Genomic DNA, 25718 nt, shown 5'->3' with positions numbered 1-25718 from the left:
GTTGAAAAACATGGGTATGGAGTCAAATAGGCCTAGAGTCAAATCTTATCTCTGATGAGCAGTAACTGTGTTACTCTGGAAAATTTACTAAATGCCATGAACCCCAGTTTCCTTGGATTATAAAATTGGAGTTAACGATCCCTACCATCTCTCCAAATCTAACTCATTCCTCAGGACTAAATGTTAAGCCTCTTATTTTATGAAATCATTTCACTCTTTCTTGAGTGTAAGTCAAGCTTCCTCTCTTCTCTTGACCATATATCCTCTTCCTATGCCATCATCATGACACGTACTTCATTCATCCTTGGCCCAAATTTATTTGGGTACATGTCAAACATGCCCACCAGATGATAAGGACCACAAGTCATTTATTTCTCTTTTCCTTCATGGAGCCTAACTCAGTGGAGTAGTTTCTGCTGATACCTAATAATACTTAATTTATTTAGTTGTGTCTTGTGAAAATTTCATTCAGTCATTAGTGTATATATTGTAGAGTCCTGACTCTTTAATGATACCAACAAAGAGGATAGAAGTAGTTACAGGCCAGATCCTGGGATATGTTTGTTTGACATGTATTTGTTTCTGAAATATATTTGTTCAGCTGTGTGGGGTCTGGGACTAGGTGGTTTTTTTTTTTGGAGTTTGGATTTTGCATTTGACTTAAGAATTTTTAATTTTCTCTTCTTGAGTATGCCTAGTTCGAATTTAATGGAACTAGGCCCATATTACAGTACAGCTGCACTATGGTTGCTTTCTAATTTCTGAATATGCTGCGGAAGAGTAATACAATTGGAAAATAAGAGAGGTTTCAGCCTTATGTTACTACAGATACCCTTTCAAATGATTTTAAATTGTGTTTCTCAAACATATCTGATTATTAGAACCATCTTGGGAGCACTGATTAAAGGAGTAGATTCTAGTGCTCCAACCAAAGACCTGAATAATCATAATATCCCATTGACTTGGTTACCATCAAAAGAAGCAACCTGAGGATGTGGGAATGTCTTCCCTCTGGCTCTTTATTAAGATGTAGCAGGTCCAGAGGTATTTACACATTTAGACTGTCGTATTCTGTAAGGGGTACTGATTGTCTGGTTTTGTACACTCTAGGCTCCAAAATCTTGCCTCTTAGTCAGCTATATACATAAAGGATTATTTCATTAGGACCTTATAAACATGAAAAAAAAATGTTGAGAAACAGTAAACCCACTTTCTATAAGAAGTATTTCCAAATGCATACCTAGATGTGACAAAATATGAAAGGTATAGAAGGTTCATACATAAACATCCACTTGTTGCCTATCAAGCAATTGGTAACCTGTAGCCAGCATGGTATAGGAAACAGGCTCTCTGCTTTATAACTGATTTGGATTTAAACTATCAGCTCCTACTCATTAAACTTGGGATAATCTTTTTTTTTTAAATTTTTTTTTAAAATTTACTTTTGGCTGCGTTGGGTCTTCGTTGCTGCGCGTGGGCTTTCTCTAGTTGTGGCGAGCGGGGGCTGCTCTTCGTTGCGATGCGCAGGCTTCTCATTGCAGTGGCTTCTCTTGTTGCAGGGAGTCTGGGGATACTCTTTACCCAGGGGCTAGGAGCTTGGCCTCTTGGTTTCCAATTCCTCTCTTTCCTTTGTTCCCCAACCTGCTCCTGCCCCACAGCTTGTGCTGGGTAGCTTGTTCTTTGCTTCAGGACATGCTTCACATGCTCAGAGAATTTCTCCTGTTCTAGCATCTTTTGTTCAATGCTGTACCAGCAGCTCTAGTGCCTGACACATAATCGGTGCTCAATTAAAAAATATGTTGATTATCACTGTCAAAAAAAGAAAAACACACAGAAAATAACAAGTGCTGGAGAGGACGTAGAGAAACTAGAACCCCTGTGCGTCGTTGGTGGGAATGCAAAATGGTGCAGCTGTTATGGGAAACAGTATGGAAAAATCTTCAAAACATTAAAAACAGAATTACTATATGATCCAGCAATCCCACTTCTGGGTATTTATCCAGAAGAACTGAAAACAGGATCTTGAAGAGATATTTGTGCACCCATGTTCATTGCAGAGTTATTCACAATAATCAAGAAATGGAAGCAACCCAAATGTCCATGGATAAATGAATGGATAAACTAAATGTTGTTTATGTATACAATGGAATATTATTCCACCTTAAAAAAAAAGAAGGAAACTGTCACATGTTACAGCATGGATGAACCTTGAGAACATTATATGAGTGAAATAAACCAGTCACAAAAAGAAAGATATGACATAATTCCATGTATACGCAGTATCTAAAGTAGTCAAACACAGGGAGACAGAATGTGGTTACCAGGGGCTAGGGGTTGGGAGTAAGGGGAGTGGAGAGTTTCTGTTCAGTGGATATAAAGTTTCAGTTTTGCAAGGTGAGAAAGTTCTAGAGATCTTGCCCAACAATGTGCCTATGGTTAACACTGCTATACTGTATATTTAAAATGGTTAAGATGGTAAGTTTCATGTTATGTGTTTTTCGCCACAATGGAAAAAAAAAGATGTAGGGAGGATGTAATAGAATGCAATAAACTTTAAAACCAGAAAAAAATCAAGGTTAAGGACTGTGTTAGGTTAAAACAAACAAAAATTTAAATTAGTAATCACAAAAAGATATATGCATAAAATATACATCTGTTAAAAAAGAGTGAGTTCATCTCTTTTTGTGCAGCTTACTTTTCTCACTTAACAATATGGTGGTAACATCTTTCCATGGCAGTTACGTGTAGCTCAACTTCATTCTTTGGAAAGGCAGTGTAAACTCCCACTGAGTGAAACCACAGCTTATGTGATCCATCTTTTATTGATGGACACTTAAGTTTTCATGATTTTGCTATTCTAAAGAATGCTGCTTGCCATGCATTGCCTTAGTCTGCCAAGTACTGGGTCATTATCACTTGATTAACACCTAAGGCTTTGCTTCCTTCAAATATGCCCTGCTTAATCCTGGTGACTTGCTTCACACACCTGCAAAAATGGTGGTGTGACGCTCCACCTTTGTTTCCCTACTCAAGAGTCCTTCGCATCCACATTCCCTCTGGCAAAGGTGTTCGTTGCAGGCTGCAATTTCAGGCAGGATTTTAAAACCTCCGAAAAGAGCTACTTTTTAGGTCCAAGGTGGATAAGAACCCTTTATTCTGTAGGACCTTGGCTCTTCCTTTGTCATACCATTAGCCAGCAATGAGAAGCAGCACAAAGGATTACTGTCTAAGAAATGTGTGACCTGTATTGTGTAGATTACAATTGCATAATTAGAATTACGCTTTTGAGAGCTTCCAAATTCTCACGAGCTTTATCTCCTTTCAGAAGCTTTGGCCTTAGAAGCTGGAAATATGATTTTTCCTCCCACTTGAGGTCTACTTTGCTAAAATCAGCATAGATATCCGACTCCACCAAACTTATTCCTCCTTGTCTAAAATAATATTTAGTAACATTTTAAACTAATTAGAATATATATATATTTAAAATACTAACTAAAACTATAAAATATGAAATTCTTATCCTTTATTAATACTTAGAATTTCTTGTAACTCTCCACTATCCTTACCTAAGTAAATTTACCTAAAATAGTTTCCCTGTTAGACTGTGACCCACGTGAGGGCAGGGATTCTATATGCATTGTTTGCTGTTCTAGTCCCAGCATTTGGCAGGGTGCCAGTCATGGAGGAGATAAGTATTAGACAGCTGTTGGGTGGATTCGTGTTTACTGATGCCAGGGACAATAATCAAATGGTAATTGTGTTGATGTGAGAAGCATAAGCACATGCAATCATACAGTACACATAAATGCACATTTAGAGCATGTCATAATTATGTAATACAGGTGGGATGATTTCAAAGGCAGTGGAAAGGCATCTCCGTCTTGGCTTACTGAAGGCTCAAAGTACATACTTAGAGACTCAGTCATTTGGCAGACAATTTCCTTAGCCTGGTAATTCGTAGACGTTCTAAAGAGAGACAGCATGCCAAGCTGGATCTGCTTTGCATGCCTCAGTGTGAAAGGCTATCTTGTTATAGCCGTCAGGATGTGCTAATGTCAAGATGGGCATGAGAGCTGGGCACCCGTTAGACAAGGGTCCCAGGGTCTCCTTGAGAAAGGAGAGAATACTTGAGGAGCCTATGGAAACATTTTCCTAATTTAGCCTTTTGTATTGATCCAGGGTTGTGAGAATTCATACACGGATATGTACCAGGGAAGTGACAATAATTTCAGTAAGAATAGGAAAATTTTAGGAAGTTGATTATTTTTGCAGACTTATACATAGTACCATGAAGACAACAGAACATTATTGAAAGAAAGTTTAGTTCAATTTTTTGAGCACATATATTATTTCAGGAATGGGTGGTAAACACACTAATTAACTGTAAACATTTATACACACTCTGTATATGCTGTCCTTCACATTAAGAAAGGATATAGAGAAATTTTTAGAATGTATGTATATGAAGGTGTATGTGTAAATACTAATTAAGTGCTCTACCCATGCAGAGAAAGAAATATTTGATTTTCTGCTAATACTAATAATAGTAGTAATAGTAATAGCTACAATTTATAACTATGTGCCAGGAGCTTTCAATCTCATAACTAGCCCAGGAAATAGGGACTGTAATTCCAACATTCAGATGTGGAAACTCAAATTTATAAGTATTAAGCAACTTAATTACTCTAGGCAAGACAGCTAGTTAAGTAGGAACGTAATACAAAACAAGGTGTGAATGACTCAAAATGCATGATTTTATTCACTGTAATCCTCACCTCTACTTTGTGCAGAAATGCTCGTAATGTAGGATTCCATGTAGCTGTGTGAAAAAAAGATTTTTTTCAGATACTTTTACGGGTTCAGTGTCTCATTCTCAGTGCCAAGATTCAACACTTCTAAGATCTCTGTCCTGATTTTTCTCTGGGTTTAAAGGAATAACTATTTTTTTAACTTTTTATTTTGAACTAACTCTCTTTTTAAACAGTCAAAATGTGAATCTATTTTCTTTCCTGGAAATACTCAGATTTCCTAGAAGAAACAGATTATAGAATTCGGTGAATCACTTAGGAAAATGGCTTGACAGTTTGAAGCAAACCTTGTGTAACTTTTATGAAACACCTCCCATCCGTTTGTCAGGTAGAATTTCCCAAGCACGTTCTTTTTTAGATTCCGTTGATTCCGTTTTTAGGCAATCATAACAGTAATAAGGCATTCTCCCACGTTGTGAAAGCTGTTCTCTCTTTTCCTTTTTAATTGAAGGATCAAGTATTCACACAGGGAGATATCTGCCACATTCAATCATCATCCAGACCTTGGGGGGGAACCTCGGTTGACATTCACATTGCCACACTGGACTGGAAAAAACAAACAGATATGTTTGGAGCGTCTATATTCACTATGCGTGTTATTTTTATGACACACCAAAACGTTGTTGTTTAATTCTTACAGTAAACAGAATTCTTCAACGTACATGGAGATACCTTGTATTAAATGTACATTGTATTGTACTGGTATTGAATTTCCTTGGTTATATATGACAATCTCTTGGGCACCTTAGGAAATACAATTTGACATAACCTGATGAAGAGGCACAAAGATACATATCCCAGTGGATGTGCTTTATGGACAATTACGATTCAGCTTCCCTGTGAAAATTAAACACCTTAAAAATTCTACCATTATGGAAGGAGAAAGGTGATAAACTTCAAACTGCTTATGATAGAGAGCCAGTGGGAATTAAGTATCCATTTTTTGGATTATCCACTGAAGAACTGAATTTGTAGAACTGGATGAAATAACCTGATCCCCCATACCACATAGCATAATATTGTTTTATTTTTTTATAGCTATCTTAACTGATTATTAGCACAAGAGGATAAGCAAGAGAAAAGCACAAAAAAATACAATACGGTGCAATATAATAATTCCCTGTAATTTTTTATGTTGTCTATTTTTCTTTTGCCTCTTTAGATCCTCTCTCTACTCTCCTCCACTCAGCCCTGCATCCTACAAGGCTGACCTTTACTCACAGCATCAATGGGCTTCCTCTCTCTCTGGCTTCCTTTCGGTTTGTCCCTGGGCAGCAGCAGCAAGAGTTGAAAGAGTCAGAGGAGGGCTTCCCTGGTGGCGCAGTGGTTGGGAATCCGCCTGTCGATTTAGGGGATGCGGGTTCATGCCCCAGTCCGGGAGGATCCCACATGCTGTGGAGCGGCTGGGCCCGTGAGCCGTGGCCGCTGGGCCTGTGCGTCCGGAGCCTGTGCTCTGCAGCGGGAGAGGCTGCAGCGGTGAGAGCCCCGCGTACCGCAAAAAAAAAAAAAAAAAGAATCAGAGGAGAAGGGAGTCTCAGAACTTTCTGCCAGGCTCTGGGCTCCAGGGCTGTCTTCCTCCACTAAAGGCTACAGCTCCTATCCAGTGGTCCTTCCCTGTCACTGCAGCTCTTTCTCCAGCTTCCTGAATCAGTTTTCATCCTTTCCCCTGCAAATTTAAGGTTGCTTACTGGCTCCTAGGAGTCCTGACAGTTTCTAACCCGGGATGCGTTATTATCACTTGGTGCTTTCCATTAACTCTACCCATATCCTTGTACATAGATCCTTCACTCAACTATCCTCATTTGTTCATTTGAGTTTCCATCAGGTTCCTACTGAGACCCTGACTCATGTCTAAGTCTCATTTAATCCACAGTTAGCACACACAATTTGGGGGGCTGGATGTAGAGTAAAGGTAAAATACTTCCTTTCATTCTGAGACTAGAAAAAGGAAATAAGTAACCAAACATAAATTCTATTTTGTTGCACTTCGTTTTGGCACATTAGACATTTTTAAAGCAAATAAAGGGGGCTGTGCTCAAAAGTTCTAGTTGCAGATTGTTTATCTAATACTCCTGTGATATTTCATTTTTAAATAGTAATCAACTTACTGATCTCTCATTGAAAGCTTTCAATTTCTTATTATGAAATCTTTGTTATAACTCACCAAACAATGGTGTACGAAATTTTTCCTCTTAATGAGGTAACTCCCAGTGCAAGTCAGTTTAAAGATCTGTTTCTCAAATAGGCCTTATTCCCTAACGAACCTGGACTAGGTTAGCATCTGCCTTCCCTCCCCCACCCCCCCATGTTTTCTTCTATTCCCTCTGATTCTCCTTTAATCAACTTTACATACCCATAATGCACTTAGTCTGTCTTCTCACTTAGATTGAAAGTTTTCTGAAGGCAGGTACCAAGGCTGTTTTGATCACTTCCGTATTCCCAGCATGTAACACAATGCCTGGCACATAGTAGGTCCACCATAAATATTTTCTGATGAATCAGATTACTATGCTAGCAGGTTACCAAAAACCAAAGCCACTAAATCCAGTATATTTTTTCCAAAAATTATTTTATAGTATTTAGTAAGTAGCTATGTTTTCACACTGTACTCTCTGGGCTTGATTGGAGTAGGGGAGGAATCTTATGTAAAGACTTAGCAAACACATATAAGAAACTGCTAGGTGGTAGGATGAATGGATAAAGAAGATGTGGTACATATATACAATGGAATATTACTCAGTCATTAAAAAGAATGAAATAATGCCATTTGTAGAAACATGGATGGACCTAGAGATTATCACACTAAGTGAAGTAAGTCAGCGAAAGACAAATACCATATGATATCACTTATATGTGAAATCTTAAAAAAGTGATACAAATGAACTTATTTACAAAACAGAAACAGACTCACAGACTTAGAAAACGAAGTTATGGTTACCGGGGGAAGGGTGGGGGAGGGATAGTTAGGGATTTGGGGATTGACATGTACAAACTGCTATATTTAAAATAGATAAGCAACAAGGACCTACTGTGTAGCACAGGGAACTCTGCTCAATACTCTGTAATAACCTAAATGGCAAAAGAATTTGAAAAAGAGTAGATACACGTTATGTGTATAACTGAATCACTTTGCTGTATACCGGAAACTAACACAACATTGTTAATCAACAATACTCTAATATAAAATAAAAAATAGAAAAAAGAAACTGCTAGGTGATGACAGCATACAAGTAAGGAATACAGACCTGTCTCAAATGTGTTTTTGAGAGATGTGCAGACTATTTTTTTTTACAAGAAACATGCAGTTCGTGACATAGATCAGAGTAGGAGGAGACGGTCTCAGCTGACATTCCCATAACAAACCGGGCTTGAACTTATCCTGGAAGAAAGGGACAGCTCTAAGCTCATGCCTTTTACGTGCATAGCACCTAATTCTTTGGGGACTTTCATATATGCTCACTCATTTGGTACTCACGTTAACTCAGGCCACCAGGACAAGGAATAGTGTCCCAATTTTATTGGAGAGGAAATAAAAGCTTAGAAAATGTGAGTTCCTTAGCCAAGTTTTAAAGGTGCGTAGTCGCGAGAGAACAGCCATATGCAGTGAGAGAAAGTTCTTCAAAGGGCAGCCACCAGCTGGGAAGTCTTCCACTTTGCCCCCTGATTTTGTGTCTGTGGCTTATTTTTTCTCCACCACATTTAAGAGAGTGCCCAGAACATAGTAGGCACTCAATAATTACTGTGCTGATTGGTTGAATAATCATTTACATGTATAGGCATAAAATAGACACTTAAAAATAATTGGCCATAAGGTAAAATTCTGCAGCTCTGTTTTTTTCCTCCTGATAAATATGGAGCAGGCATATTTTCATGTCAGTATATATAGCTCTCCCTCATTTTTTCTAAAAGCTTAATCGAAAGTTATTGAATGAAACCACAGCTCTATCCCACCATGAGGGTACCAGGTACATGACTAGTGTGCATTCTTTGGTGCAACTGCATCTCATCAGTGCCAGCTAACCATTACGTATAAACAACATTGACAGTGAGGTCAGGTGCTTGGTCCGGTACACAGTGCTCAGATGGATTCTGGTTTATCTTGAGGTAGTGTAGCAAGAAAGATTCAGCCGAGTTAGAGCCTCAGGAGTCCCCAAGGCTAGGGGAAAGGCCCCTGAATCAGCTGTTAACCCCTTCCTTCTCAAACTAAAGCAAACTAAAATGTAAGGAATAAAAAAAGAAAAGAAAGCTGGTATAACTACTTTAATATCAGACGAAGGAGATGTTCAGGCAAACAGGATTATTAGAGATAATTAGGTAACTTCATATTGATAAAAGGTTTACTAAAATTAAGGACTTTTTTTCCATCAAAATGTGCTATAAACTAAGTGCCTGAAAAGATAAGTAACAGAATGAGATATGATATTGACAACACATGTAACTATCAGAAGACCAGTATCCACAATATATAAAGTATTCCTAGGAATCAATAATAAACCGGGGAAAGATCTGGAAAAGCATTTCACAAAAGAAAAAAAAATAAATGGCTGATAGACATAAGGAAATGTACTCAGTCTCTTTAATAAGCTGGGATATAAAATAATACCAAAACAAGGCACCATTTTATGCAAAAAAATACTGGCAAAAATTTAACAGTGACTATACAAGGTCTTTTTGAGGATATGGAACAATGAGGACTCACAGGCACTATAGGTGGTAACGGGAATTCATGTACTTTGAAAAAGAGTTGAGCATTGTCTTACTAGACAATTGAATGTATCCCAACAACTCCACTCCAGTATCTATACCCTAGGAAACTTGTACACATGAGACTCAGGGCACATGTGCAAAAATGATTATAGCTACATTGATATATCAGCCAAAATGTGGAAACCATCTAAATATCAACAATAGAATAAATATATAAATTGTGCCATACAAAAATACTATACAGCCATGGAAATGAGCAAAGTATGGCTATCCTCAACAACATGGATAGAACTGGTGCGTATTATGTTGAACAAAAAATGATGCAAAAATTGCGTAAATATGATTTTATTAATTCAAAGTAGAAAACACACAAAACTTAATTGCTTTGTTTAGGGATGCATTCTTAGGTAGAAAAGCAAGAAAATGGTTCTTAAAGTCAATCTAGTTGTCTGTGGCGGGGGGAAGGGTTGGAATCATGAAGGACTCAAGACATTTGCAGGGTGCTGGCAATATTCTATTTTTTAATCTTGGCGATGGTTATAGGAGTTTTGCTTTTAAACTTGTTTTAAAAATATAACATATTTTACACACTTTTCTATATTATGTTTTATTACATAATTTTTAAAAGATGGAAAAAAATAGATCCACAGAAGCTGGCGAGTATCCTGTTTGGTGCCCTGTGGAGTCTGAATGCTTCAGTGCCAACCATCACGGCCAAGTTAGCAAACCTCTCTCAAACCTGTTTTTCTCATCTGTAAAGGAAAAGTGAAACTCTTTCTGCTTTCATGGGTATTTCCTGAGGACTAAAGTATCTGATTAAAACATAAATACAGTTATTTTTTTCAGCATCAAATTGCCCTGGCCTTTCAAGTGTTTGCCTCTTCTGTCATGCTTCCCTACACAACAGTTTTTGTTTTCTATTTTAGCTAAATGTTGTTTTCAGAGATAATTCTAGATTTACATGCAGTTGTAAGAAATAATGCAAAGAGAGCCCATGTGTACTTTGTCCAGTTTCCCCTAATGGCCAACATCTCCCAAAGCTATAGTACACTAGTGCAACGAAAATTTTGACACTGATGCAGTCAAGATACAAAACAGGCCCATAACTTTCTTTTTTAATCCTCAAATGAAAATCAACCCCTTTTAAACCATTAGTGTAGAGGCAAGCTAGTTCTTCGGTAGCAGATTTTTATGAGATTTTTTTATTGGGAAGTTCACAGTCCATCTCTGATAAAGATAGATACCTCTCTCTTCGACTAGTGACGTTGTTATACCGTATTTAGTCTAACACATCCCAGTCCTAAGCTCATGTTTGTTTTATTAAAAAAGAGAAAGTACAGTTGACCCTTGAGCAATAAGGGTGATGTGATAGAAAATCCACGTGCAGTCCTCCCTCAGCATCCATGAGGGATTGGCAGGACCATCTGCAGGTACCAAAATCCGCAGGTGCTCCCCATAGTCAGCCCTCCCTACCTGCGGTTCTGCATCTGTGGAATCAACCAACCTCAGAATGTGTAGTTTTGTATTTACTGAAAAAAATCCACATGTAAGTGGACACATGCAGTTCAAACCCACGTTGTTCAAAGGTCAGCTATATATAAAAGTGTTAAAGATATTTCTCTTAGAATATGCCACGCACTACTGCTGAAATGTGGCATTTCCACATCCCTGCCTGGGTTACAACTAGTTATGATACATTCAGGAAAATGTGGCTTTAAAAATTATTAATATTATTTTTTCTTTTTGATATTTTCATCTGTCCTACTGTTCCCTACCTCCATGCTCTTCCCTACGCCAGTATTATATATGTCATTCTAGGTTAATTTTTCTAAATAAGACTTTCATTATGCCCCTAGTCAGTACATAAAAGCATCAATGATTCTCCTGTGCATCATAAAATCCCAACTTGTTGGAGCAGCATTCAGGCCCTAACTCCCTTTGAATCCTTATTTTCTATTAGACTTTAACCAATTACAGCAACAGCAAGAAAATACTCGTCTATTCAGGATATCTTCACTATACCTTGCACTTGCTTCCTTCCACACATTGGTGAATATCATTTCCCTACCAGGGGCATCTTCCTGAGTTATTGTCTTTTCACCTTGTACCATTTACGGAAGAACCTATGGAAGATGCAGCTTCCTTGAGAGGAAGACATGGCTGCTCTGAAAAGCTTTTAGTACTCGCTTTAGCCAGAGTGATTGTTCCCTGCTAGAAGCTTCTGTACTTACTTTCTATACCATTTGTTGGGCATAAAGGTTTTGTGGTGCTTATCACTCATCTAACTCTTGGATTGTTATTTAGTTAGACCTGTGTTTAACCCTTTTCTTACTTCCATAAAGGTAGATACTATTTCTTATTCTTTCTGTGCCCCAAAGCACCAAGCATAGTACCTTTCAAGTAGTTGACTTTCAATAAATATATGTTAATTTTTTCATCAAGCTCATCCTCATTGCTTTGAGGGCTAGAGCATGTTCATCAGTTCTTAATTTGAGTGGAATTCCTGCATATTTTAGGAGAGAAAATTAGGCTGGAAATGGATAACAGGAGTAGTGGCAGCAGTGGGTTGAGATTGCCAGATCCCACCGCTGAATTTATCCTTGTATGCCTTTGGGAAGTAGCTTAACCTCTCTAAGACTGCATTCCCTCATCTCCACAACAAGGCAAATAACAGTTCTAACTTCTTGGTGTTGTCAAAGTTAACAGGAATAATTCACATTAAGCCTGCCGCCTATTGTCCGACTCAAAGTAAGTGTTCAGTACATTTTTTAATAATTGTTTTATAATTTCAAAAATACTTACATGGCATTTTAAGAACTTAGCATTTTCCTTTTCCCAAAGCTATCTGTACATGTCCTGTGCACTAGTCAAAGACAGAAAGTGTCTTCTTAGGCTATGTTTAAAATGGCCACTAGATTACATTCACTAGTTTTTGTACCTCACTTTGGGAATCTGAGGTCAATAAAAATTGTTGTGTTAAGAGATATTTTAGACTTATTACTTAATGTATGTTTTGAGAACTGAATTATACAATGTTTCATATCATACTAGTATTATTTATATCAAAACATTTGCTAATAAAAACAAACTATGAACTTTGCTTGCCTGTCTTGACAAGAAATGGAGTGTTCTTCTCAAATGGTATCTCTTATTGTCCACAAATTTACCAGGAAATTTGACTCTGTGTCCTTAATTCAAGATTTTATAGTTAATGGCCTTGCCCAAATCAGATCAGAGGAAACGCCTTGTCTTAGGCTCTTTTGGGGGAGGGGGGCACAGATGGATTCCAGCTCTAAACCACAGTAGTATCCCACTTTGGTCTGACCTTAGATCTGGTGATTGGCTGGTAAGACCTGGACCAAAAGGCAGAAAACCCAGAGAGGTCAGCACCGCTAGTCTGTTTCATCCTCACAACATGCTTATGGTGGCCCCAGCTTCCTGGTTCTGGGACAGGAAACCCATCTTGCTAGTACTGGCGAAGACCAGACTGATCACTGATTGCATGTGACGTGATCAGATATGTGTTTTGAAAACTGTCCCTCTGACTATATTATCAAGAATAAATTTTGTGGGAGTATGAATAATGCATCAAAACACTTAGGTGGCTATAATTCTTAGGTACGAAATGGTGGCAGAATGGACTAGATGGCCATGGATATAGAGATGGGGAAAGATCAATTTGGGATGTAAGGTCTACAGGACTGAGGATGGAGTTGGTGTGGTGGATGAAGTAGAGAAGAGTGTCCAAAATGACTTAAAAGGCGAACTGTATGTATCCAGTGCACACTGGTTCTACAATTGATCTTTTAGCCCTATACATCTTTTAGCATCCTACAAATACTGTTGAATATTGGTCACCTAAAAAGCTGGGTAACTGTTTGTGTGTAAGAGTGTGAGATCTCACCTGCCCTGAGTCTGGACTTCAGTCTCATCCACTCCTTATGCATCATGAATTGTAAAAAAGTGAGCAGTTGAATTAACTGTCACAAATGTCACTTAATTTCATTCTCAGCTCATTTGCCATGTGCTCATCTTACTCTGAGCTCTTCTCTCACTAACTGTCTATTATTTCTTTATCCAAAGTTCTAAATGTCATGGTTATAGTTTCTCAGCAGAGCTTGCTAGGGGCTGACTTGTTAGGGTCCAGTAGACAAAGAAAGAAGTTACTTTTGAGAGCCTGTCACTGAGAGAGAATGGAGAACTCAAAAAGGAGACACTAGACTTGAGGAAGTGTAGCCACTGAGTGAAGTTAAGGGGAAGAGCTGGGTAATTATCCTCTATCTCCTCGGTCCAGTCCTGGAGGGTATCATTGAATTAGCGAATACAGTCTCTGACGTCTGTTTGAATCATCACAGAATGATTCAGTTATGTTCATTATTGTCTGTGTGAAACTATAGGAAAGTGTGTAGTGCTTGCTGGAAAGATTTCCTCCAAAAATGGTTAAGATTTTTAAGTTTGTGCTTCAGGGATGAGATTGAGTTATAACGAAAATTAACTCCTATAAAATATCTCATTTCCCATTATGTCAGATAAATGAGATATTATGCACATAATCCCAGCAGAAAAGAAGTTCTCTGTTCCCCAATTACGTAAGAAAAGGGAAATATTGATTTGGGTACTTTCTGTTTCAATGTTGAAAAGCAGATCAAGAAGGTAGAGTTTCAGGAGTCTTAAAATTTCTTTAAGAGCTTCTGCAACATGTGATTTGCACATAAGTGATTTGCACATTGTGTGCCCATCACATACAATGATTGCTTAGCAAAGTGCCTGGCATATAGTAATTTCTTGTCTTCATTATTATATTATTAGTGTGATTTTATCTATTTTTCTTCTCTTAAATTTTCCATGTGCTAATGGGTTTCTCACTATGTACCTCTCATTTCTTAGCTTTAATTCACTTGTGCTTTTGTGTGTCAAGTATTAAATGGCATTAAAGCAAATACCCTCTATAAGTATTCTTTGAGTTACCATAGATGGTGACATTAGCATAAAGAAGAACAGATGCTGGTAGCTGCACTTTTTTTGTGGAGCCAGAGGGGCACCTGATAGTAAAATGAAGACACTTTCTCAAAAATTTGGGAAATAAGGGAAGTGGACCTGCTTTCGGAAAGAGACATGGTACAGAGTTATCTTCAGAAAGGAAAATGGGTCAAAGCACTAGCTTTTGAAAGTATAAGCTCATTTAAATTTTAAAAAGCTTTCATCCTAAAGGATGTATTGATCAAGATCTAATTGGTCAAGTAGAAAATGCATTAGGTATTCAAGACAGATTATATTTAATATTGTACAAGGAGTTGGTTACAAGAGCATTGGAAGGACTGGAAGAAAAAAAAAAAAAAGGGAGAAGGAGGTGGATACCAGGAGAACAAAAAGCGTGATTGCCAGCAAGGTGCTTAGTTCCCTGGGCAGGAGCTGAGCTGTGGGCCCGCTGCTGGATCTGCTGATTTGAACTGGATGCTTGAACCATCAGGAGCCACCGAGATTCCACTACTGAAGAAGCTGCAAATGCGGAAGAGGAGCTTGTGATGTCCGAACTGCGTGGTGTGGCCCCTGCTTGGCTGTGTAGTGACAGTCAGCAAAGGCCTCTGCTCTTGGAGCTGGAAGCTGGATGTTTTCTTTCTTCCTGCTTCTGCCCTTCTAGCAATGCCTCCTCTTGGTGAAACTTACTAGAAATTCAACCAGCAAGAGAGCTACAAATGTAATGTGCTGGCTGTTGGGCTCAATGCACAGAGCAGACTAGAAGTGTGGATGTAGAGCTGTGATGAGATGACTTAGATGAATAAGCAGCTGAGCTATTCAGCCGCCATGCCCACTCTTCTACCTTCTATTACTTTCCACTACTGTTGATAATCACTGCATGCTTCCACCCCAAATGATACTACTCTGCTTTGGACAGATGAAGATGCTCTTACCCTCTGTCACTATAGTCATATCTGGGTGGTATTAATTCCCCTTTCAGTTTAGATACAACCCACATGGATATTCTACAACTTAAAAACTAAACTATAAACTAAAACCCACAAACTTTTTAAATATAAATCAATAGGGAAAAGGAGGAGGGAAAATTAGTTATTATATACAAATCTCTATGTAATAAGCACGAAATAAAAAAATAACGTCTACAATTCTTGTTTCTATAACTAGTTAAGGCCATAGTTGATATTCAAAACTTCTTCCCCTTGCTCTCAGCCAGTTGCCCATCTGTTTGGGATTCTTGAGCTAGCGATGCAACCAAATGTGTACTACTAAAAGGTCTGTGTCCTTAGTGGTTGTGGCTTAAGTGACTTTAGACTTTTAAAAGTTACATGTTCGGACCTGGTCAGACAAAGGGATGTCCTTGGGAAAGTCTGGAATGTCAGCATGTGAAAGGAAGCTAATTCCTCCTTCCACATAGTAATTTTTTTCTTTGCCTGTTGATCTAATTGCACGAGTATCCCAAATTGCCAGGTATCAATAATATTCTCAGTTTCTAATTTACTGGTACCTTGGTGATGCCGCATGATATAAGTATTCCTCTTTGTGAGTAGAGAAAGCACGAATAGTTTCTGTAGCATATGAAGTATAATAGTGAGAGGTAATACGCTGACTACCTTCCCTTGAGTCCAACATTTTCTCACTATAGAAAAACCAGCATCCAATACAGGTTCCTTGTTCAAAGCAGACGTAGCATCCTATAGGAACCCCAGATCCACAGGGTGTTCTCTCTCAGCTTGGGCTGTGAGGTAGGCTTCCAGAGGCCATTTCGGCAATCTCCCAGACTATGGGTTGATGAGGTATATTGTAAGATGGATAACTTCCATAGTTATAGTTAGTTCACTTCCTCCTTCTTTTGCTGTAAACTGATTTCTTAATCAAAAGCGGCATTGTGAGAGAGATTCTGACAACAACCACAGCATTCCATAAGTTCACAGACGATGGAGCTGCCAGACCACTGTGAACAGGTTCTAGAAGTGAGCAACTCCTTCCCAGGAGAGAGGGACGCTTGCAGAAAGTCTCCTGGTATAATGATTCCCAGAGTGAAGCTGTCCCTAATATGGTGACGGATGAAGCTTTGATCTACTTTCAGGACATTCGCAAGACCAGATCTGCTGTTCATAAGGCTGAGAGTCAGGCATCCTGGAAGCCATCTCTCAGGGACTCTCTTGATGACCTTTGATTTTGCTAGAGTCTTTGTTTCAAAACTCACTCCTTCTCTAAATCCTGATTTTGAGCTATTCTATAATATCAACCTTCTAGCAAGTTTCTTTTCACATTTCAGGGATCTAGGTATCTTTTTCCTGTTGTCTTGAATTTTCGCTCTGTATTGGATGCTGGTATTTTATTCCTATGCTGCATATACTTTAATGTATTCATTTAGTCAATATTTTTTAAGTACCTACTATGTTTTAGTCATAGTGCTAAGCTCTAGAAATACACAGGTGAGGAAGAGTCAAGATTGCCTTGGGGATCCTGTAGCCCATTGGCAATGTCAGGCAATTAAATAAGGAATAATGACACTAATAATGTGAGAAGTGGGAAAGTAAATACTATGATGAAGATGTGCTGTGCGCTAGTGGAGAGGCATCCAACATCTGTCCTCAAGGACACACCCAGGAGGGCACTGTGAAATTAATTTTAGTTTGAAAGAGTTTCTAATTTAGCATGCAAGCGAAGTTCTGTTTCCCCCAGTATAATGTTTAATGAGTGTGGGGATGCTGTATTTCCAGTGAACAGAGATCCCTCACTTCCTTTTAATGCATGTTTGGATGCAATAAATCAAATGATTATATTAGCCATATAAATGATTATATTAGCCATTCAGTCTCTCAAATCTCTGTTAGTTGATTTCATGAAAATGCACATAAGTTCTGAAATAAATTTAAGTTGATCATTAAATCTAGCAAATCATAGTTTCTCTAACCCATTCATGAGTGTCTCATAAATGCAATCCGTGCAAATTGCCAAGGCTTTCTGTTTAGGTAATTCAGTGTTGTAATTGAGAGCATGGGCTCTGGAGCCAGACCGCCTAGATCCAAATCCTTACTCCGAAACCTGCGAGCTTTGTGACCTTGAGCAAGTGACCTAAGCTATCTGTGCCTGATTTTCCTCATCTATGAAATGGTGATCATAATACTGCCTTTATTATAGTAATGCTGTGAGGAGAGAGTTAAAAAGGAGGATGCTCTTGGAACAATGCCTGACACATCCTGAGTCACACACAATGCGTTACCCAACAAGGTCATTGGACTTCTGAAGCACATCTATTAGGATATCATTTTAGAAAGCAATACAAATTATAAATGTACTTAATTTATTCATTTTTTATATGGAACACCAATGACAGCAGTTAACATGATGCACGAGAAAGATTCCCATACCGGGACTCTTGGGTTCTATTTGTGTCTCTGTACTAATTAGCTTAACATTTTGATATTCAAGAGTTTAAATTAGCCGGTTTTATCCTTTGGAAAGAGACAGGGTTTAGACCAAGGGAGAGACTGTGATTCCACGAAATTAGAAATCATATCAAGAAGTGCTGGCTTCTTTTAAGACATTCTTTGCTGTTGTCTAACAATCATACTAAAAGGCAATTATTATCTTCCCAGGTGTTATCACAAGTTACGGACTATATCTAGATGGTATATTAATTCACAATTCCTCAGAACTCAGCTGTCATGCTTCTGGATTTGCTCCTTGGAGCTTACATTCCTTCAGAGTCCAAGCCTGCACGGCCAAAGGTTGTGCTCTGGGCCCACTGGTGAGTGTATGAATTCACATTCCGGAAATGTATTAAATGTCAGATGACAATGAACAGGCAACTCTGCACAGCTAGCCTTTCAAGTTGGATGGGAGAGTTTCTTTTTATAAAATTTCAATTAAGGGTTAGTAGGATTTTATATTCAACATAAATTTCAAGACGGCACATAGGTCTAGTGAAGGACAGAAGGTACATTTTACTGAAATTTCAAACGGTAAGTTGACCAGCTGAGCAGGCATACATGCGATTTTGCCCAATTTAGTGACAGAGTTACAGTGGATGTTTTTCTTCCAAGTAATGAACTCGACCACTTGAGTAAGTTTATGATTAAAAAGTGAAAATAATTAAAAACGCATAACTGCCACAATATGTCAACACTGCTTCCCAACAAGTATATTCATCAATTAAAAGATTGTTTGCCTCATCCATTAGAATAATATATTTTAATTTCATGAGTGTGATATATTAATAAGAACAGTATTTAAAATTACATTAATATCAGCTTTTGATATCCACATTTCAGTAATCTATATCTACCTATATTTCATTTGTAGTTGAAAGATAGACAAAAGTGTGCTTTTTATTACTGGTATAATTTTCAAAACCCAATTGATTGTACATAATTGTCATAGACCAGCATGACATTCTTTAGTTTCAAAACATAACATTTGACTCTTGTGCATATCTCTTGATTGATTAGATTAAGCTTCTTTTAAGGGAAATGCTCATTCATTTTAGATATTTTTTGGCAGTCTTTCCTAATGGCCTATCATTTTAATGCGTTTTGTCTTCATTGAAGAGTGTATTCTATAAATATTACCTTGAAAAACAGCTCTACCATTTAATTTTTTGCTTCCTTATTTTTGCTCACACCTCCCGTTTCGCTTCAGAGATTGGTTGCTTTCCAAGCTGCTAACATCATCTATCAGTGGAGCTGAGCTGTAGTCTTTATTGCCATTAAGTATTTTATAGCCTGGACCCCTCTGATGGTTACTTACTCTTAAAAGCAGGAATGGCAATAGGCCAGCCTTTCTTCTCCATTCAGAAAAGAAAAAGAAACAAAAGAACACATCCCATGAGCTTGAAACTGAGACTTTTTCAAAAATATAAAGTGCATATGGTGGTCCTGGCTACTAAACTGGGTCCCACTCTGTCTCCTGATGTTCTGGTAACTTTAAACAAGGGGGACATGGTTATCAATCTACGTCTTGTACAGATAATAGGCGATGTTGACCTGAAGGAATCAAATTCCACAATGCCTGATGGGAAGGAGGAAACCGAATTGGATTGTAAAACCCTACTCTCCCACGGCCTCACACATCCTAGACTCAGTTCTGACTTAAAGCACAGAGTTATTTTCTCCCTTTCGTCTTTTTCTTTATCCTGTGCTCAGTATACAAACACTTTTCCCAAGTCAATGATCCATCTCTGATTACTGGGATTGAATAACAATGTCTTTATTTAGAACAAGTCAACTCTATGTTGCCAAGAAGTTAAAACCCATGGTCTTCAATTGATTTCTAAAATATTTTTTTTACCAATTACAGTACATGTTATGCCCTTAAGAGATTACATATTTGAGTGTTCTAGATAGCTCTGGATGTCTATCACAATCATGAAAGATATTACAGATTCAACTCTTTTTGTTGATGATGATTCTTTTGAATGTGTCCTTGATTTAAGGAATCTAGGAATCAATCTTAAAAGCCAGAATTATCATTAAATCATAATATGTTCAACAAAATCCAGCCAAATTGCGTGTATATATATCACTTAAAGGTATTCTTTATCTGAAGCCCAGTGTTATGGCAAATATTTCATTGAAACAAAAAACTTTATGATCTCTATTTTTAAATCTTTTGCTGGAAGAAATCAAAGAATTAATTTTTCAGAGTCAATTTTTTTTTTCTTCACCTAACAACATTCCTTAATGATAACTCTTGGTTTTTAGAAAGAGAAGCCTGTTTGTTTCACCACTTACGTATTTAATATCATTGTTTTTCATGCACATAGGGAAATACCGTTCAGTGTTTCCTATGACAAATATGCTCTATAGTCTTGAATGTGGTCTGGTTCACCCTCAAAATTTTCTAGGTTGCTCATATAATAAACCAAAACAAAAAAAAAAAGGACAAATTTGATAAAATAGAATATTTTTAAAATAAAAATACTTGCATAAATTCCATATTCTTAACACCTTAATTAGCATTAGTACAATATTTTTTGTGCCCTTAGCCTAGCCAAGTTTATTCCCTGTTATTCATGATTCAGAAGAAATTGCTCTGTACTATCTGAAAAAAAAAAAAAGATTTCTGTGTGTTTTGTTCAGTTCTTGTCCATTTACACAATGTATTTGGATTTTAAAGAAATGCCAACGTAAAAAACAATTTACAGTGCCTTTGATCTTAATTTTTTAAGATGCTAATGTGCATTGTCAAATTAAATCCAGTAATTGAGGTTTCATAAATGTTTGAAATAATGAAAAAAAATGAGCAGAAAATTCAGCACCAGAAGAACTATTTAAATGCTTTCCTTTTTTTCAATTATATTGTTGAATTGCAATTAGAAACCCTTCACATTTTGTGTTTCTTTAATAATATGCAATAAATTTGTCCATAGGAAAATCACTTTGCTTTTGTTTGTTTGTTTTTCTCTTATCCACTGTTAGGTAACACTGGTAGAGTCTAAGACGGGGAACTTTATGACTGTATCTGGCCTTGGAACATTCATTAGATTCAATTCTCCAAGGACCCTTTTAAGGATGAAGTGTGAAACTATAGGCCACCGCTGCATGATGTGGTTAAAAAGCTACCTTGGTTTCTTGGTGATGGCATGCTTATACAGATAAACACACCCAGACACACATGTACACATGCTCATATCTTCACAGCCATTTTTTAAATAAAGAAACGAATAAATTTTGTTACTTAAGACATCTAAATCTTAACGGCAATAAATGTTATGGTCAAGAAAATCCCATGTGGAATATCTATCCTACACCTGCTATTTTTCCCCCATGCCTCCTTGGAAAACATGCTTTATTCTGTGAAACCTTAGATTTCTCAACTATTACAAAAGGAAAATGATGCCTACTTTACAAGGGGCTGCTGTGAAAATGTAAATCAAATATTTATACAAAGTTTTCTGGTACGTGGTAAGAGTTGTATTAAGGATAACAATTTTATTAAAATGTTTGTTTTCATTGCATATTTCTTCTCAAATATTTTTTTTTTCTGTGTCAAGGGAGTTTCCCAGGTGAAAGCCAAGTCAACCTTCTAGAATGCCTTTTCCTTAGCATTTTTTAAGGCAAGGTTGATAAAGAAAATGGTAATTAAAAAAAACCAAAACAAGTCAGAGAAAAATAGTACAACTGCCAAATTTAATATAGTGTAAAAGCACTGAAGCATTTATCCATATGCATAAGGAAATTTTAAAATGCTCTTTATTTCAAATTGACCAGATATTTGAGAATAATAATATAATTGTCTGGATTTTCCCTTAATTCTTCAGCTTCTTGAGTCTCCTTTTATTTGGAGCCCTTTAAAATAATTTTCTATACAATAATTTGAACTACATACATAGATATAAACCAATTGTATTGGTTATGAAATATTAAAATGATGAATTGATATTTTTCTAGTCAAGTTTCTTTATCCTTTTTTGTACATAGCTATTAGACTAAAAAAATGACTAGGAGTTATAGATCTAAAGAACCCCATAGCCTTTCTCAGATGAAAATAAAACATGTCATGACCTCATACTTATTAAAAATTAACACATTGTCTTTTCCACATTTATTTTTATAATTGGGAAAGTGTATTCGTCCTAACAAATGAAGGCTACATAATTGAGAATATTTGCCTGACTAAGGATTTCGTGTTTGGTCGGTCACCTTCCTGTGAGGCGTGAGCCTGTATTTTAAGAATAAGGTCAACATTATCAACATATTCAGTAAATCTGAAAAGGCCAAACATTTATGAGGGATGCTTATGAGTTTGTGGTGATTAGTTAACAAATTTAAGCCAGTTATTAAAAGATGCTAAAATATCCTGAACCCCTTTCTGCTTTCTTTCCAACTTCATCTTCTTCTGTTCTCTTATTTTACTTATTTAGCTATTAAAATCTTTCTGGCCCCTGTGTAGTGAAGGCTTATATTTATTTCAGATTCCTTCTCTTCAAATAAGTCATTTTTTGTTCTTTTCTGCATACACTCATTACTACTATATTAATGAAATTTCAACTTTTTGTGATTATACTTTAGGGATAGAGTCACTCAGGTACATTTATCTCTTGATGTCTGGCATGGTGCCGTTTGCACATACCTGGTAGCAACACAGCTCAGAGAACTCTGTGTGTGTGTGTGTGTGTGTGTGTGTGTCTGTGTGTATGAGTCAAGATGCTTGGTGTGGCCTTTGACAAAGCCCAGCAGTCTGTCACTGCAGTCAGGAGCTTATGAACACAGACCTTACTCAGTTCTTCTGTTTTGCAATCATAAAAAAATTGTTTTTAAACCATCCTAGAAGTAGCCCATGGATATGCACCGCCATAGGCACAATCGCAGTGGGAGCTGATCCACATATTCTGGAAATCACAAACTGCCTTGGTCAGGAGCTCAGATTCTAAGCTTTAACAGCAGGAGGAAGAAAACACGAGGTATGCTTTGATCCTGCTGACAAAATGAGGTATTCGTACAAGATGCGACTGTCAAAATAGTTTACTTCACAGCAAAGAGATTCTTTGAAGAAGTATGCTCAAAGTGAAGCATGTACTTATTTTATTTGCAAACAAAAATAAATCTTTTTATACTCACAGGTGGAAAATCGAACTCTAGAAGCTCCTCCTGAAGGAACAGTAAATGTGTCTGTCAAAACAGAAGGATCCCAAAAGGCCCATGTGAGATGGGAAGCACCTTTTCACCCTAATGGACAATTAACGTACTCAGTCCTTTTTACTGGCGCTTTCTATGCTGACCAAGGTAACTTGTTTGTCATTTTTAAACTTTCATAACATTAGAAAACAATGTATTTTCTTTTGAATTTTTTCTTTTAGCCACAGATTTTAATTTCTTTTTCTTTCCTAAAAATAACCTATATTGACAAACCAATTCAGCCATGCTTATTTTGGGGTCCCCAGCACAGCTGTAAAAGCTTCATCTGATGAGTTGCAGGAAGGGCAAACTCTCCACACCCACGCCTGATCTACTCAGCTCCGGGGAGGCGGGAGGCAGCACTCCATGTTTTAACAAATCCTTTAGGTGGCCCTGAAGGTCACTCAACTTCGAGAAAGATTGGCCTAGTATAGATTCTATATTCTTTTCCCCTTGCTTAGTAAATGGTGAAAACCTAAACGATTATACCTGCAAAGAGTTGAGTTTTAATTTTGCAGTCCATCTTCAGCAAACTCTTTTTGTGTGATCATTTTAACATTTCTAAAGTAAATTAGGAATGCTGGTGTGTGTTCCAGTCAATTCACTGGACATGGGTTACACTGTATAGGCTTCCTTGAAAGTATTATCAGAAACGATCTGATTCAATAAGTTAAGTTAGGGCTGGTTAGGTATGATGCTCACGTGAAACAACCCTCACCATAGAAAAAAATGCAGCTTTGTATTTCACTGGAAAGCTAATTTTTGTTTTATTCAGTGTTTACTTCTATCATTTCCACGAGTGGCCTATTTTTAAAGGAGGTGTTTTCAACATTTCTTGTTCCGTTAGTAGCAAATATGCAGTAACGTTGATATGGTTACATATAGTATTAACAGGAAAATGATTTTCCTCAGACTTTAAACTTTAAAATGTTTCTTTTCTAAAAATTTTTATTTTATACTGTGGTTTAGTTGAGTAACAATGTTGTGTTAGTTTCAGGTGTACAGCAAAGTGATTCATTTATACATATCCATGTGTCTATTCTTTTTCAAATTCTTTTCCCATTTAGGTTATTACAGAGTATTGAGCAGAGTTCCCTGTGCTCTACAGTAGGTCCTTGTTGATTATCTGTTTAAATGTAGTAGTGCATATATGTCAATCCCAAATTCCCAATTGATCCCTCCCCGCGCCCCACCTTTCTGGTTCTGCATCATCTACAGCTATTTGTAGGACTTAATAACATCCTCAAAGTGGAAAGCAGGTGAGGAAAGAGGAAAACAGACTTTGCTGAATTTGAGGAGGGCATTCTTATTTGTGTTCTGTGTTGGTACAGCGAGTTGAGTGCGTGTCAGTGTCTGAGTTGATCCCATCAAAGATCGGTGTGTCCCTCTTTTATGCAATCAGGGCTTTGATGTATTCTGCTGTGAAGCACTTGTAAGATTATGAGGTGAAGGAGTGATGATCGATTTGAAAAAAAGGCAGCAACATTTAGGCCAGACCCGTGACAGCCCAGCTATTTCCGCCAAGGCAGCTGGGTGAATAATGTAAGAGCCATATTCCCCCTTGTGTTTAATCTTGCATTGTTTTTGCAGAGAAAATTTCTGCTTGCCTTCTAAGTCATGTCATCTTCGGTTGTCATCCCGTCTCTCAAACCATCAAAACGGTATTAAATGTTGCAAAGCTGCGCAGCAAGAGAACTTTCAAAAGTCAGAACCCATTTGCAGAGCAGCCCTTGTAGAAAATGTATTCTGTTCTCGGCAGAATTTTCCTTCAGTTCTTTCCACTGAGAAGTTTACTGATTTCTCCCAGTGGAATCTGCTGGAATTTATCGGTTCATGGTTGGCAGTCACAGATTAAGGTAAATGTCGATCCGTAATGACCCTCTACATGTTAGTATTGCAGTAAAGCTGGGCTTTTATGTCAAAGATATCGGAAAGGGAGCTATTACACATGACAGGGGTGATCAAGGGACTCCAGACCAAGGCAAGCATTATTAAATATTGACTAGTTCTGTGATTTATGTCGAGCTGGAGGGAAAAAGTGACTTTTTAACCATTATATATTCTTCAGCAATGAAAACCAGCCATTTATCTCCTGCTGGTAATAAAGAACAGAGTGCCTGCATATTTTAGTGGAGGGAAAACCTGGTCTTACAAATGAGATGAACTCCTTCATGATAACATTTCAGTTTGTTAATTGCCAAAAGCAAAACAGACAAATTGGAAGCAATTACAAGATTTGACTTCAAGAGTTTTGCGGTGTGGTTCAACTCTAGGGTTGAAAGGGGGTGAGGTTGGAAGCCAAAGGATCATCTCAGGATGGGCCCCAGGAAATTCCTTTCATAGGTTCACTGTCACTGGAACTCTGATGTCCAGTGTTAAGTAAAAGGCTTTCAAATATTGTCTTGTCCGGACACCCATCAACAGCTCGGTGACCTGTACACTGAAGGTAGGGAGATCTGCATGGCTCTACAAGAAATGAATTAAACATTAATTCATCAAACTTATTTAAGATATCATCTGTTCACAAGATTTATACAAAGCTTATTGAATTGTCTAACGGCTAATTGGTTATTTCCTTGACATAATGAACAACTATATT

The 25718-nt window shown here is 37.5% G+C and overlaps 1 protein-coding gene across 1 annotated transcript in view; it reads left to right on the top strand.

Annotated features, from left to right (window-relative positions):
• Nucleotides 1-25718, top strand: part of USH2A (usherin) — a 737336-nt gene that overhangs the window by 351703 nt on the left and 359915 nt on the right. The window contains exons 26-27 of the mRNA XM_060127145.1: nt 18101-18252; nt 23065-23227. Of these exons, the coding sequence (XP_059983128.1) occupies nt 18101-18252; nt 23065-23227 (315 nt within the window). The remainder of the gene's footprint in view (nt 1-18100; nt 18253-23064; nt 23228-25718) is intronic.

This window comes from Lagenorhynchus albirostris, chromosome 2, assembly GCF_949774975.1.
Source record: "Lagenorhynchus albirostris chromosome 2, mLagAlb1.1, whole genome shotgun sequence".
Lineage (NCBI taxonomy): Eukaryota > Metazoa > Chordata > Mammalia > Artiodactyla > Delphinidae > Lagenorhynchus > Lagenorhynchus albirostris.
The sequence above is the reverse complement of the archived record's forward strand: the minus strand, read 5'-3'. Positions and strand labels throughout refer to the sequence as shown.